Source organism: Cololabis saira, chromosome 12, assembly GCF_033807715.1.
Source record: "Cololabis saira isolate AMF1-May2022 chromosome 12, fColSai1.1, whole genome shotgun sequence".
NCBI classification, from domain to species: Eukaryota; Metazoa; Chordata; class Actinopteri; order Beloniformes; family Belonidae; genus Cololabis; species Cololabis saira.
This window is the reverse complement of record NC_084598.1, coordinates 27,263,289-27,277,714: the sequence shown is the minus strand read 5'-3', so window position 1 is coordinate 27,277,714 and position 14,426 is coordinate 27,263,289. Positions and strand designations below refer to the sequence as shown.

Below are 14,426 nucleotides of genomic sequence, written 5' to 3'. Positions count from 1 at the left end.
TTTGGGGTTGATCAGAAGCACTTTATTTGGTGACAGGTGTGTGCTGACTCCAATTTAACATGAGTTTGAATGCAATTGGTTAAATTTGAAGACAGCCACATCCCCAGTTATAAAAGGGTGTGCACACTTATGCAACAACATTATCTCAGTTGTTTATTTTTACTTTACCTCCCTGAAATATTTCTGTTTGTTTTTCAATTGCGTTGTACAAGTTATAAGTCACAATAAAGGTGGAAAAAGTTGTGAATTATTTGTTTTGCTGTAATTGTTTTACATCACGAAAATTTGGCATTTGAACATATATATTTTAATGTATACATACGTATATATATATATATATATATATATATATATATATATATATATATATATATATATACTGTGTATATATATATATATATATATATATATATATGATTTTTTTTTTCGTTCAGAAATAAAATCCTAAAATTAGAAAGTGTAATACAAGTAAACAAGACAGTAAAATAGTTTTCAACGGTATTTTTGTTTTTACTGTTTTACATTCAAACAAATGGTTGCCTCATTTATCTGTAACAACTTCAAATATACATTAATGGTAAGGATTTTTTTTTTGCAAAGCAATAAGAAACAATTTTTTTGCAAAGCAACAGACAATTGCATTAGAATAGCAAAATAAAAATACATAATTCATTATTTTCCTCTGAGAAGAAACAATTTGAGTTTTCAAACATGACTGAGCATTTATGATTTCAAACAGATGTCTCATATTGACTACTAAATGGAATATCAAAGGCAAGAGTAGATGTTTTGTATGTATTGTACAGATGTTCACTGCTCCCTTGTGGGACACTTTTTAATTAGACTTTTTTTGTGTGCTTATTTTTTTTTTTTTATTATTCCAAAAAAAGCTACAGCCCTACGAGAAGAAAGTGTGTCTTAGCCAGTCCATCTGGTCTGTGGTTAACCAGAACGTCAGCAGCCCCAGTACCACCACCAAACCAGTTGTGACAAACAGCTTCAACATGCTGAGAATCTGCAGAAAGAAAAGACGTAGCAATGAGGTCAAGTTAACCGTGGGGACAGCAAATACTCATCAAAGATCTTGTGCACGGTTGCACCTTGCTCCTTCTCGTGCAGGTTTGTGTGTCGCTGAGGTCTGCCACCCTCTCTGGAAGCTGAATGTTGGGGGGGTAAGTTTCAGTTTCTGTAGGTGAGGTGTTTTCTGGCTCCCTTAGTTCCTGGACACAAATAAAGTTGTGAAGCAATATTAAATGTTTGTCATAGATATTGTGTTTATGCCATCTTTATCTTCAGACAGGAGATTTTCTTACATCACACATTTCTGTAAAGTGTAGGTCCTCCTCCATGTCTGTGGAACTGCTAAGTGATTCCCTGTCACTACTGAGAGAAGAGGAGATAGAAACAGGCTTTAGTAGGTTTGATCAGGCTTTTTAAAAAAAAATAATGTTTAAAATCCAGTGTGAATTTTTCTTACCTCTCAGTTTCATAATGAATGACTTGAGACAAGGGGTCTGCACAAAACTGAACTTTGATTTGCCTCCCTAAAGACATGATCATTTAAAAATGATGAATTGTGGATTAGATTGTCACCTAGACACTACACACACATTGACGCTCACCTTCTCTCCCATTGTCATCATCGCTGTCATCATAAAACTTGTAGAAAGCCTTGATTCTCTCCTGCTCCTGTTCCCAGTTCCTCTCGTCTTCATACTCATCATCCTCCACTTGTCCCAGATCAGAGATCCCGGAGACATTGTGGGCAGTGTTGAAGAAGAAACTGTCATCGACAGATCCGCGACTAGAGGGGCTCATTGTCTCTGCATCCTCTCCCTTCACTGCAGAGCAGCTGTTGACATCGTCTGAAGGACGGTGATTCAGAAGAGTTTCCGTCTTCTCCGTGTCCTCTGGGGTTAACAAGTAGTCAGACAGCAGGCTGCCAGTTTTTAACACATCAAAGTCCCAGTTGGTGAAATCTTCCAGATCGGCTCTGTTGTTTGTGATATGATGGTCAGAGGAGGCGCTCCACCTGGGAAGCTCAGGTCTGCTCCAAGGATGAAGCTCATCCACTTCCTTTTGGCCGGAACAGTCTTCCATGTTTTCCTCAGGGTTTCTTCTCAGTGACCTCTCATCTTCACTGGAGCTGTCAGAGTCACTCTGTTCCGGCTCATCCACCAACGAATACTGGGATTTTACTTCAGCTCGTCCTCCAGGTCCTACATCCAGACTCATCACCTCATCAACCTTCAACTCTAAATCTCTGCTGCACAGAAACTCGTCTATCCTCTCATCATCATCAGTGTCCCCAGCGCTGCCCGCCCATGCCGTTCCTGTCGCCGCTCTGTCCTGGTGTAAGTCCTGGCTCATACGTGGCGACGTATCCGGCTGGTTTTCTTGAATAATCCCTCTATCTTCTGCATATTCAGAAGAAGAAAAGTCTGAGGGATAATCTGCAAAACTCTCACCTGCCTCCTGGTGCTCTTCCCCTGAGAAATCTGCCATTTTCTCAGCATATTCCTCCCCATCTACTTCAGCAATGAGATCCTGCAGATTTTGCACAGATATAGATGGAAACTCCACACTGGCTTTCGCCGGATCTTCCACGCGTAGATCCTCGGTCTCCTGCAGGAGACCATTGTCTTCTTGGTTTATTTTCATGCCCTCATCCTCTGAGTCGGAAGAGTCTGCTTCACTTTCTTGCTCGTCCTCGGTAGTCGTAGCACCTTTCATCATCATCTCAGTGCCACTTACAGGGAAAATATAGGCCACCTCCTCATCACTCTCAGATTCACCTCGGACCTTGTTTCTAACTTGAGGGTTATCAGCACCCTCCGGGGCCAGAGGTTGTCCCTCAGCAAAGATCCTGTCCTCTTTATTACCATCGCGGAGCTCATCACAGCAGCGAGCTGGTGTCAACAAATCCCCTGGTTCCCCGGCGGCCCCTACGTCTTCCTCTTCATCTCCCCCAGAGGCAGAACCTTCATGGTCCGAATCTCCATCTGAGCTTGTGTAACCGTCCTCTGGTGTTTCAGCCCCCTTAAACTCCTCTTCACTGCTTTCATCAATTCTTAGCTGTTCATCAACATCTTCAGCTATGTACAAAATATCTTCGGTCGCCTTGCTCAACAAAGCTGCAGTCTCAGCGGTTGCTTCCTGGAGCAGAGGCCCGTCTGTCTTTGTTTTCAACATTTCTCTCTTGTCTGGCTCACTTTTTTCATCGTAACCTAAAGTCTCAAAGTCCACATCTTCATCTTGGAATGATGGAACAGACGGGTCTGTAACAGTACCGACATCCAAAAACATATTTTTTATAAGTAGTTTTATACAATAATAATAGCCCAAATACTAAAAAATCTTTCTTACCTGAAAATGTATCAGTGAGGAGATTGGAAAAACCTTCCATCTTTGCAAACAGACAACCAAGAAACAAATATCATTGAAACAAATATAAACTGATTGCATAAGATAAGTCTTCCTTCTCTAAAAGGAAGAGCGCTTGAAGTAACTCTCATCTGATTTTGCAGCAAGCAGCTTCCTGTCAAACAGGTTGTGCACAAAATGCAACATTTGGATATAATGTTTCAAAGAAAAACAAACACAAGAGATGATCCTACCATAAGAGATGAAGATGCAAGACAATTCCTGTCCAAAGTGAGAACACAAACTGAATGTTTTGTGTTTTCTTTTGTTTTCTGCAGGAGAACACGTTCATGAGCTCATGAAATGATGTCAACATTGATGTGGTTTTGGTTTCAGATGCGCAGCACAAACTCCAGCAGTCGAACATAACGTTCCTTTATGCTGAAATGAAGTTTATTGGTGCAACGGCAACCCCCTCACGAGAGGGCGGAGTCAAGCTGAAAGAATTCAGACTTCCAGGCCACATTCTGTTTATTGATTTAATTGATTATAACAGAGTTAAACAAATTGTAAAAGAAAAAAAAGAGGAGGATTTTAGTGTCCATCTGGAGTGATCTACAGCTCATTTCGGAGGAGGTAACGGTGGCTGGGCTTCAGGTCAACTTCCACAGGAAAATGGTCACTAACTTCAAGGGCCTAAAGAGACAAAATTATTAATTTATTTTACACATAACTGAAATAAAGTGAGATACAGCTATTACCTCTGCCTCTGTGAGATGATATTTCTCTTTAAAGTTGAATGGTTGAGCTGAACCGTGCACGATGCCGGACCTCATCTCCTGTCCATGCACGATGATCCTGCGTGTAAGAAAAACTCATGGTTAGAGATAACCTCCTCTAATGTAAGGGGTGTCTTTAGAAACAGCAATAATCCATTATCTGCAGTGTCGGACCTGTCGTAGGCGCAGTGCGTCTTCTCCCTGACAGTGGTGTCTTCCTCGTCTCCAATTAACCAGTGAAATCTGGGGTCGCTCCTCAAGCGCACGGCCTTCCAGCCTTTGATGGTGACGTAGCTGCAGCCGGCGTTCAGGTCCCCCAGTATCATCACATTCTGGCGTTCATGAAAGGAGGTGGAAAAGGGAAGTGCAAAAACATTAAAATGACATAGAAATCAGAGAAAAACCAATGTGCAACCAAGCTAAGGAACTCTGACTGAGATGAGATAAAAACAGACACAAATCATCTGACAAAACGTGACCGTGGTGATCATGATGATGCGGTTAAACCTACATCTGTCTTCCACTTTTTGTAAATCCCTTTGACGACGGTGTACAGCTCATCGATCTCCTTCAGGGCAGTTTTTGGACACGTGTGCTGTCCGATTAGGACAAAATCCTTCACCACTGGAGAGAAACACATCTTTGATGAGTGTTTTGTCGGGGTTTTGGTCACATTTACAGTAAGATTTAAAGGAAACAGAAACTCCATTCACCTCTATTCTACAGTTTCTGATAATTTATGGGAAATCCACACTTGCTAAGTGACCAGGCTTCCGTGAGCTGATAGAAAAGCTTTGACATGTATCTGAAAATCAGGAAGCCCAGATATTATTCCTTTTGACAGTAATGGTGGAGTCAGTCCAAGTCCTGTCAGTTACTACTCTGGTCCTATCACCATTGACATCCTGCAGGAGATCACTCCCATCATGACTGATCATTAAAGGGTAAAAGTGATCACCAGATAAAAACTCTGCATTGATTCACAATGACCCTTTCTTCCAAGATAAAAATAGTCCCCATTGCATTACAGAGCCCGTCATTGTGGGACCAGCACAGCTCCTACTGTTCTCCTTGCGATCAGTATGTCTGCTGAGTACATGATCAATGATGACTTATCTGATCATGTTATTGATTCTCCGTGTCTGGACTTTTCTGTCGTTGAACTTTCAAATGCAGCTCTTCTGAGACACTGCTGATGTCCCTCACCATGTTCCTGTCCTCTGAGGAAGAGCTGCTCTATATTTTTGTCCCTACTGCTCAGTCACATGAGCATGTCATGTCATATTTATGCTATCTAATCATATTTGCTCATGTTTTTTCCCTTAGATCTGACCGCTGAGTCTCATTGACGCTCCGACCGGCTGAGCGGTCTGTCTGAAGCCCCTGGGTTCTGTTTCTCATCAATGAGTCGAACAAAGTCACCTCACCTGATCTTTTTAAAACAAATACAGACTCTGTTTTTATCATATTCAGAAGCAGCAGCACCCAATTCCTGCCCAAAATCTACAGTTGCATTGTGTTGTTTTCAGAAGGTCTTACTTTAACCCAACTATGTGACCAATAAGAGCAGCTGAAGATTGCTAGAAAGCAGGAACTTGGGTCCACCTGTGGCCTGTGGGTTGGTTAGACTTGAAGCGCTGGGCGCACTTATAGTTCTGTTTAAATCCAAAGATATGTTTCCATTTAACCTTACATGTAGTAGGAGAGTGAAAGCGGATGATAAAAGGCTCCCTGGAGAAAACATCGGTTTCATTGTTCCCCTCTTCTGCCAGCTTAGGATACTGGTAAAGCTCCTTGACCTTTAGGACGTTGTTCCTGGAAATGAGCAGAAAGGAGAGACCAGTAAGGATATCGTAGCCTTATCTTTTCATCAAACATGTCCCGCGTGATGTATTGCATGAGTTACCTGTAAATATAGACATACTGCTCCTTGTAGCTCTTCCTCCCCAGCCTTTCACTTTCCACATAAGAGTAGGAGTTAGATTTGTCAAATCTGTCAACAAAAAGGTGAATGACACAAAGTTCAACCGGATTTAGTTTGGTTTTGACACGTAGCTCATGTGATACCTTGCATCTCGTACCTCACAGCGTTTTTACCTGTTAAGATCTTTAACCAAAGCCTTTATTATTTCTCCTTTTGAGTCTCTGACCTCTTGAATGAGGCACACGTCATACCGAGACATAACCTTAGAAACAAAAATGGAATAAATAGATCACTCAGTGTAGTGTTGTGTGCCTGCTGCTGTTGTATCTGTTGTAAACCCACAGCAGAGTACCTTCAGTAGGATCTCCATGACCCTCCTGTTGTTTGCCTTTGATTCCCCAAAGCTCTGAACGTTAAAGGCGCAGATTTTCAACGAAGCTGCGACGCTCAGCGCACACAGCGCCACAAAAAACAGCAGCCCTGCAGTCCTCATGATGCAGACAGACGCTCCTCTGTGAGCAAGGAGGGGTTTGACAATATCACTGCTGTCAAGGTATGAAATGTGTGAAAGAAACATGGAGTTACAGCCTCTACGGACACTACAACCTCTTACCTTCAACATTAGGATCAGGGGGACACTGACTTCAGGCCAGCAAAGATCCATCTCTTCAACGAGCGCTGGTGTATTTGGAGAAAACGCAGGTAAATGACAGGCCCAGCCGATGTGCTGCGTCAGTGCCCGCTGAAAATGGAGCTTTATCTGGAACCGCTGAACACAATAAACAATGACTGGGTCCAGCTCAGAGGGGACGGCTTTGAGGGGGTTTTGTCTCTAAGTTTGACTGCAACCAGACAATACGCGCTGCCATTGGAAATTCCCGTAAGCTTCATGAACTATCACTCTGCCTCATTTACAGGCTGCGATGGAGCTCCTGCTCGGTGAGATGCTTCAGATATTTGCCGTGAAACTTTGTTTCAGTGGCAGCACTGAAGATGCAAAGCAAAAGCTAACATGAAAACATTTTGTACTTAATAGTATAGGTGAAATATCACAAAAGGTGTTTAGGGGTGTTGAAGAAGAGCCTTAAATCTGGAACCTTTAGGTGACCAAACCATGGCAGCGACGGGGAGTGAATGTGGCTCTTCTCAGATGCTTTATGTTTTCTTTGAAAGACGAATTCCAGTAGAAACCAGTTTCCAATAATCGTATCTCACAGACAGAGCAGCATCCTGTAGTTGTCGTGAGTGGACAGCCTTAGTGTTTCTGACACCAGTGAGTTACAAAGCTGTTAACTTTATAGTGACTCAGCAGCCCATCCTGCACATTTCTGCACTTTCTACAATATTGTCCACTTTGGTCTCTGAGTGTTGCTGAAAGAGAATTCTCTACTTTTCCTTTTTTTTTTTTTTACTTTAAAACTTTAAAAAAAAATCTGTGACCGTAAAGTGAAATGTTTATTTTGAAGTTAAAGCACAGCATTAAAGACCTGTGTAAGTACACCCTGATTTAGAACAGGCTTTTTCATGCCGTGCAAGGGTCGGATGCAGCTGCTTTCCACAGCTGTCTAGTTTCCTCTTAACACATTGATTATGGAAATGCCAAACTTGGTCATCAGATGAGTCTCAGTTGTTATAAAATGTCTACTGGGACATAAAAATACCCTTTAAAGGTCCATCAGAGTGGATCATAATGTTCTGCACAAGAGAAAAGGTTTTGGACTAAGCTGATTTGAGTCATAAGAAAAAACAACATGACACACATTTTTTTAGTAACGGTATAGTTCTATTTCTTCTGGGGTATAAATCTTCAGGTTTTTATTGTGCTTACTTTCATTGTGGTTTCTATTTTAATGCCCTTTTAAGAAATGCTGCATCTAAAATAAACCCCCTGCTGTCCCACAGAACCAGTGCACGTCCAGCACCTCAATAATTCAGTGGAATTTGTGAAAGCTTTGGCTTTATCCTAATTTTTGGGGGGGTTGGGGTATAGAAAATTCAAATTTTGAAAAATTAGTTTTAAGCTGGATATTCTGGTATTGTCAGAGATAATCCATAAAAAGAGATAAAAAGAGACAGATTTTTATTCCAAGGTGGTCCTTCTGATGAGATAATCAGTTTACAGTACAAAAGACATTTGTTCTACTCTTCTAATGTGTAAACTCGCATTTAAAAAAAATGAAATTAACACTACCAAACAAACAAAACAACTCAAACAACTCTCAAACATTTCAAAGGAGCATCTTTGTATTTTTCAGACTGTCTTCACTAGAACCTTCTGCACACGTGCACAACACATCCTCCACTAAGCAAACAGCAAATCACTCAAACGCTTACTTCCAGGTCTCAAAGGGTTTAGAATACAAAAACACTAACAACCCACACACTATAAACATTTTTTAAATAAAATATTACATCACTAGACAGTTAAAAAAAATATCCCTAAGCAAGTGGTCCTGTCATATTGGTCTGAAGCAGCCCGAGTGTTGCGGGGAGGCCATTTCCATGACATAGTCCTCGATTCTCGTCTCTATGTCCGAGTACAGGACTTCAACTTGATCCCTGAAAGGAGGATGCCATATCCACAACATGGCAACGCTGACTACGGAGAGGAGCAGGAGGACGGACACACACGTCCTCCACCAGGAGCCGCACGGCGTCTGAACGGAGAGCAAAGAAATATCTGAGTTGCATACAGAAAATAAGCATTTCTGTTCTGGCAATCAGCTCAATGATGGAGGAAAGTCTGCAGGTTACAATTGGTGGTTGACAACTCAAGAGAAAATTAGATCATTGCAAGAGTGTGAGGAAACACTGACACACACACACACACACACACACACACACTGACTTTTCTCACTGGTGTACTCCTGCGGTGGCTGTTCTGCCGGAGTTCGTCTCTGCACTGCGACAGCCGTGTCTGGCTGGACTGACATTCCTGCTCCACAACGTGCAGCTCCGTCTGCAGCTCCTTACACTTTACACACACACACACACACACACACACACACACACACACACACACACACACACACACACACACACACACACACACACACACACACACACACATGGAAAATGAGCATACAGACTATATTTAGACCCAACCCCTTTGTGAGATGTTTAAAACTGGAAGATGTTCTTTTCAGACAATACCAGCAATTACTTTGCAATGCAATTTGAGAGCAATAAAAAAAAGCCTAATTTCCATGTTAATATAGGAAATGTTTCTTTATGGGACTTGTGAATCCAACAAAACAGTTTATTGGGATGTGTCCTCACTGTACCTCTTTCTCTTTACTCTGGAGTTTCTCCTGAGTGCGTCGGAGTTGCTCCTCCAGCTCTGAGTCTCTCCCTGCGGTTTGTTGCGGCTCCGCTTCCTCAGATTTCAGAATTTCCTGCATCAAGAAGTTCTGGCTCTCATCATCGCCATCTGTTAGAAAGACAGGATCTTAAACGAGTGAGCCACGCTGAATTTTCTGCAAATGCTTCGGTGTTCAGTCCCAGAACTACTCCTGCATGAAAACAGCTCAAAGGCCTTGCCTCGAAGGAGTTGGACTTCCTCTCTTAGAGTCTGGTTGTCCCCCTCCAGTAGGCAAATGTTGTACCGCTGCTCCTGGTTTTCTTGTCTTAATGATGCAACCTCCTCCTGCAGTTCGACCTCTCTGGCTCTGGACAGCTGTACAAGACACACACACACATATATTTCAGAATCATTTGCATTCAGACATTTGGTCATGCACCCTGTTACAGTGCAACATACCTCCGCTTGACCGTTCAGCTGTTGGAGGTGATCAATACTGAGGTGCTGGCTCTCCCTGAGTTGTCCAGAGTTCAGCTTCAACTCCTGATACAAGCTCTGCCACTGCAGTGACTCTGCCTTGGCTGTAATTAGTGCTTCCTGTTGGTGAGCAAGACAAAGGATCTTTAAAACTCTGCTACGCTGCCAGAAACCAGCTGCTCTAGTGATGACTTTGCAGTGAAAGAGAATCATTAGAATCAGAATCAGAATCAGAAAGGGGGTTTATTGCCAAGTTTGTTAACACACACAAGGAATTTGTTGTGGTGATTGGTGCAATACAGTAAAAATGAAAATACAAATACAAATATAAAAGCAAACAAGTATATGGAGATAAACTAAGAGATAGAATAAAAGGATTGTTTGAGGGAAATGTTTCACCTGCAGTGTCTCGGCCTTGCTGAGTGCCTCTGTCTTCTCCTTTGTGGCCTTCTGCAGGGCAACCAGGGCCTTTTCCTCATACCTCATACTCTGCTTCTCCATCTGTTGCACCACTTTCTTCATTCCATCTTTTGGAAACTTCTGTAGGGACACAACAGTCCTGATTTAGATCTACAAAGGTTTATGAGCTGTGATGCAAGGAAAACAACAGGGAGGCACCAGTGTAAAGTATAAGTAATGTCACAACTGTGTATGGTGGAGCTGGTTATTTTAGGAAAGAATAAATGTTTGCAAAAATGCCACTAGGAAATAAATAAATAAATAAAAGTCCCACTGTGATTCAAAATCCTTCATAAGTTCCTTCTTCATAACTAGTAACTGCTTACCTGTAGACACACTTGCAGCTGCGCCTCAAGAGTCTTGAGCTTGTTTCTCAGAAGGTCCTCGCTGCAGCGCGACTGTGTGGGTTAGAGAGGAAATGAGTGACTGTCACGGTAACCTTGGGAGGGAAAATGAATCAAACGCTGTGACAGACGGCATGTTGTTTCGCTGCCTGCACTCGCAGGTGCACTCACAGGAACTGCAGTGCTGCAATGCTACACTGAAATCCACACACAAGCTGTCCAATGTTAACATACCTCCCTGAGAAAACAGTTTACAAAGATGAAAAACTCAACTCATTGACTAAAACTGATCACTTCGGATGCAAAATGGATAAATAAATAAATAATGAAACAAAAAAAGGCAAACAGCAATTTCTGTCATATTCATTACAACCAGAGCAGCCATAAGAGCAGTAATGAAGAAGCAGAGCAACTATAATATTAAAGTGGTACACCCTTCCTGTGCAAGGTTGACAGCTTTTACTCGTCCTATAGACGACAACGGAGGCAGGAAGCTCCAAACCACAAGCTGCACAGGCCTTCCTGACATGTAAGCAGCCATGCATGATTGGGTACGCAACTTTAAGAAAGATCAATATAACAAGAAGCAACAAAGAACAAAGTCCAGCAGGAACCCAACCTTAGTAAATAAGAGATACACAACTCCTATATCGAGACTGGAACCCTAGTCCGATATGGGTGTGTTTGATGTGTGTAAACAGCCTTACTGTCCATGCTATGTCTGAGAAGTTCACAAGGTTTTGTGCGGTCTCATGAAGAGCAGCCAGCTTCTTCCTCACGGCCTCCTCTCTCCAGAGGGCCTCCTGACAGAAAATAAACAAGAGAAGACTGGTGGCTATAACAACAAAACACATAAAAGTGCTCCTAAAATACTCCTTCATAAGTAATTAAACAGCAGGGGATGGACTTTGTGATTTACCTGCAAGTAGTCGGATAATTTCTGAACATCCTTTTGTGAAAGAGCAAAGAGAAATTAAAAACAGTTGAGCTTTATTAAAACCCTTAAGGAAACAGGGTTGCCACTAGATCATAAAGGATTGCCTCTTAATTTAATGTCAATTCCAACCAGGCAACTTTCATGATCATTACCAGACTATAATCCTCTCTGGAGCCGCCGCTAGCACCTGAATCTTATCATCTAATACTTTTTATGCAGAAAGCAAAAGGTTGAAACTTACCGATTCCTTGACAGTGATTAGTCCGGATCTGTGTAGAGGGAAGTTTCCAATGAGAGAAATATGGATCTGTGTTGTTCTTTTTTTAAAGCTGAGATGTACTGAATAAATCAGCTTTGCATTAAACTCACTCTGTTTGCACACCGATCTCTCGAAGTGTCTTTTTTGGGTGAATATCTTCAGTTTGCACAGAAGATTTTTGGTTAATCTTCTCTGTCTGGAAAATACTTGTGATATTTGTCTTTTTAACTGAAAGAAAGGAAAACAGAATTGTTAGTAGGACAAATCGTACATGATTTGACTACTCTCGTTAGAAATGCATGTCGGATTCTTACTATTAATATTACCGTCTCTTTTATTTATGGTTTTCGTCCACTGCTGTCTGGACTCCATCATCCCCGGTGTGAAGACTGAGGCGAGATTCTGTGCATGAACGTTCTCTTTCTCTTGCTGCATCGGTGTAATAGGTTGTGACCACAATGAAGCCTGACGAAATGAGAGCGGAGAAAAGGAGATGAATGTATTTGTTAAAGATTACCTAAACAGTCAGAAGCCCTCCAAATAATGTCAAATAATGTTTTACCCATTTGCTGGTGCTCGGACCGTCAGTCCCTCTGCTCTCCTGTGTGAGAATCATAGCTGAATGACTATTAACGGATGGAAAACTTGATGTATTTGTATGCAGAGTCTCGGACTTGGCGCTGAAATTGTGATGCTTCATTGAAAAGCTCAATGGTTGATGTTTCCTCTTTGAAGAACAGTTTCTGCACTTCTGACCCGAGGGCTCGGGGCTCACGGATCTCCTCCTAAGAAATTCTAGGTGTCTCTTTTCCTTCAGTTCAGTCTTGACCAGTCTCGTGTCAAAGTCTCTGGTAGGGCTTCGGCAAGAGGTGACGTTGTTACGTCCTCGTAAGTGCTCACGCTTCTCTGCTCTGATGTCCACTTTCTGGTCAAACTGTCTGAGTGGGAAGTGTTGCACTCCGCCGATGGTCAGAGCATCCATGGCAGCTCCACTGGCTGTTATGTTGCCTCAGTGCTGCAATTACAGAAGATTGTGCAACTGTTATCCATTTATAATCACGATGAGACAGAATGTAAACAGTTGCCTTGTAAACACAGTATACTGATATTTTTGGATAGGTCAATTAAAGATTTTTAAGTGGTGCAGGATTGGGTATTATAAAGAAACTAAATAAAAGTTTTTAATCATTAGTTTCTCAAAGACATTGAGTCACATCCATGAAAACAATGACAGGGTTTTTATAGAAACACACCTTACATGAAGAAGTTAGTACCCATAGTAGCAAGTGTACTCTAAAATGATGTGAACTGTGAACAATAACGTGCATCTTTGAAAGAAATGCATTTTTCTCTGTAAACTTTGCAGGGTGAGGCAGCAGCAACAACTGGATAGCTCTAAAAATACTAGTTCTGGGGTTTTATCACAAAGCTCCTTGAACATCTAGTACCACGCTTGTCAAAGACAGACTGCCGTAGGCCCTGGAAACTGTTGATTAAGGCTGTGCAAGTGCAAGATAATTCTAAGATGAAATGTCGCCTCATGAGGAGGAAACCTGGCTGAGGCTTACCTTGGGAGCCATCTCATTTAAGAGGTGGAGGGGACTCCTCAAGAAGTGGCTGAGAAGGCATCCATTTTCTTTCTCTTCTCAAACAGTCTCTGTGGCTTTGTCTCTATTTCACATGTAGCTGTCTCTGTTGAGCATAATTTTACAGGAAGTGAGGAGAACCACCGCGTCATATGTTCCTCTATCTCAGCAGCCAGTCGCACCACACTAATGCCACACACGGGTGGGCCCCAAGATTACAGACAGACTCAGCCAGTTTCCCCCTGCATGCCGTCTGGGATAAAACACAAGCACTCAGGACAGACAGCTGTGTTTTGAGTAAAGTTTTTGGGCTGTTTATAACAGAAGCGTAATTTCTCATTTGTGATTGATAGAACACCCACGACTTTGAACAATATCAATTACTTTTGAATGAGAGTCAAGCTGACTTTAATTGGTCTCGGTTCTTAAGAAAGTTTGGTATATTTTCTAAATCCTAGCATGTTATGATCCTACTACAAATTCAACTTAAGGGCAATCAAACTGCTACCACAATTAAAGCAAAGCATGCACTTTGGAAATTAAACATTTACCAGCAGTATCTGTGTTCCACATAAGTCCTTATTTTGAAACAATAAGAAAATCAAGTTAAATCAAGATGAAATAAAACTAACTCAACACTTTATTTATCATTGCAAACAGAGCTACCTTTTGGTGATTTGACCAGAAGCTGTGTATATACATGATTATTACTATTATTGTATATATCATTATATATTTATCTGTTTTTGCATGGAACCATGGCCCCTTCATTTGCCACTGTGCTCATTTACTTATAATTACATAAATGATTATATTATTATTTGAGCAGTCTTGATATTAAGACCTAATATTAAGTTATTTTTCTGGAAAGGTTAACATTAAATGTTGTACATCACTAAAATGTGTATGGAAACTTTAATAGAAACATTAAAACGGTAAACATGTGTTCTGCTCTTTTGTTTGTTTCTAAGTCATACTTGTTTTTATTGAACACAAT

The 14,426-nt window shown here is 41.5% G+C and overlaps 3 protein-coding genes across 5 annotated transcripts; all 3 read right to left on the bottom strand.

The window, feature by feature from the left end:
* Positions 1 to 521: 521 nt before the first annotated feature.
* Positions 522 to 3,752, bottom strand: si:dkey-183p4.10 (uncharacterized). Of its 2 annotated transcripts, XM_061734991.1 has the most exons (7): positions 3,618 to 3,752; positions 3,367 to 3,406; positions 1,623 to 3,278; positions 1,478 to 1,544; positions 1,314 to 1,383; positions 1,101 to 1,220; positions 522 to 1,015 (listed from the first exon to the last, which is right to left on the bottom strand). In XM_061734991.1, the coding sequence occupies exons 1-7, from the start codon at positions 3,618 to 3,620 to the stop codon at positions 899 to 901; spliced, it is 2,073 nt and encodes a 690-aa protein (XP_061590975.1). In that variant the 5' UTR covers positions 3,621 to 3,752; the 3' UTR covers positions 522 to 898. The 2 variants fall into 2 exon arrangements, with proteins under 2 accessions (XP_061590975.1, XP_061590976.1); XM_061734992.1 differs by lacking the exon at positions 3,367 to 3,406 and having other exon boundaries at positions 523 to 1,015; positions 3,618 to 3,738.
* A 136-nt stretch (positions 3,753 to 3,888) lies between these two features.
* On the bottom strand, positions 3,889 to 7,042 carry dnase1l1l (deoxyribonuclease I-like 1-like). The gene is made up of 9 exons (XM_061736314.1): positions 6,680 to 7,042; positions 6,419 to 6,578; positions 6,240 to 6,328; positions 6,049 to 6,135; positions 5,836 to 5,957; positions 4,654 to 4,766; positions 4,317 to 4,474; positions 4,125 to 4,221; positions 3,889 to 4,059 (listed from the first exon to the last, which is right to left on the bottom strand). The coding sequence occupies exons 2-9, from the start codon at positions 6,557 to 6,559 to the stop codon at positions 3,979 to 3,981; spliced, it is 888 nt and encodes a 295-aa protein (XP_061592298.1). The 5' UTR covers positions 6,560 to 6,578; positions 6,680 to 7,042; the 3' UTR covers positions 3,889 to 3,978.
* Positions 7,043 to 7,842: 800 nt separating this feature from the next.
* Positions 7,843 to 13,538, bottom strand: LOC133457266 (TRAF3-interacting JNK-activating modulator). 2 transcript variants are annotated; one of them, XM_061736311.1, is made up of 14 exons: positions 13,412 to 13,538; positions 12,406 to 12,858; positions 12,158 to 12,308; positions 11,954 to 12,071; positions 11,826 to 11,853; positions 11,567 to 11,596; positions 11,355 to 11,450; positions 10,630 to 10,701; positions 10,244 to 10,384; positions 9,827 to 9,964; positions 9,607 to 9,742; positions 9,351 to 9,496; positions 8,915 to 9,040; positions 7,843 to 8,723 (listed from the first exon to the last, which is right to left on the bottom strand). In XM_061736311.1, the coding sequence occupies exons 2-14, from the start codon at positions 12,823 to 12,825 to the stop codon at positions 8,523 to 8,525; spliced, it is 1,803 nt and encodes a 600-aa protein (XP_061592295.1). In that variant the 5' UTR covers positions 12,826 to 12,858; positions 13,412 to 13,538; the 3' UTR covers positions 7,843 to 8,522. The 2 variants fall into 2 exon arrangements, with proteins under 2 accessions (XP_061592295.1, XP_061592296.1); XM_061736312.1 differs by having other exon boundaries at positions 7,844 to 8,723; positions 12,170 to 12,308.
* Positions 13,539 to 14,426: the final 888 nt, after the last annotated feature.

Excerpts from the sequence above, each read along its gene's own strand:
- dnase1l1l (XM_061736314.1), bottom strand. The coding sequence starts at position 6,559 with ATGAGGACTGCAGGGCTGCTGTTTTTTGTGGCGCTGTGTGCGCTGAGC. Across the intron at positions 6,136-6,239 it reads TTGGTTAAAGATCTTAACAG|ATTTGACAAATCTAACTCCT; the intron begins GTAAAAACGCTG and ends TTTTGTTGACAG. Across the intron at positions 4,222-4,316 it reads ACGCACTGCGCCTACGACAG|GATCATCGTGCATGGACAGG; the intron begins GTCCGACACTGC and ends TCTTACACGCAG.
- LOC133457266 (XM_061736311.1), bottom strand. The coding sequence starts at position 12,825 with ATGGATGCTCTGACCATCGGCGGAGTGCAACACTTCCCACTCAGACAG. Across the intron at positions 9,743-9,826 it reads AGCTGAACGGTCAAGCGGAG|CTGTCCAGAGCCAGAGAGGT; the intron begins GTATGTTGCACT and ends TGTCTTGTACAG. Across the intron at positions 8,724-8,914 it reads GGAGTACACCAGTGAGAAAA|ACGCCGTGCGGCTCCTGGTG; the intron begins GTCAGTGTGTGT and ends CTCTCCGTTCAG.
- si:dkey-183p4.10 (XM_061734991.1), bottom strand. Across the intron at positions 3,279-3,366 it reads CCTCACTGATACATTTTCAG|ACCCGTCTGTTCCATCATTC; the intron begins GTAAGAAAGATT and ends GTACTGTTACAG. Across the intron at positions 1,384-1,477 it reads ATTCATTATGAAACTGAGAG|TAGTGACAGGGAATCACTTA; the intron begins GTAAGAAAAATT and ends CTCTTCTCTCAG.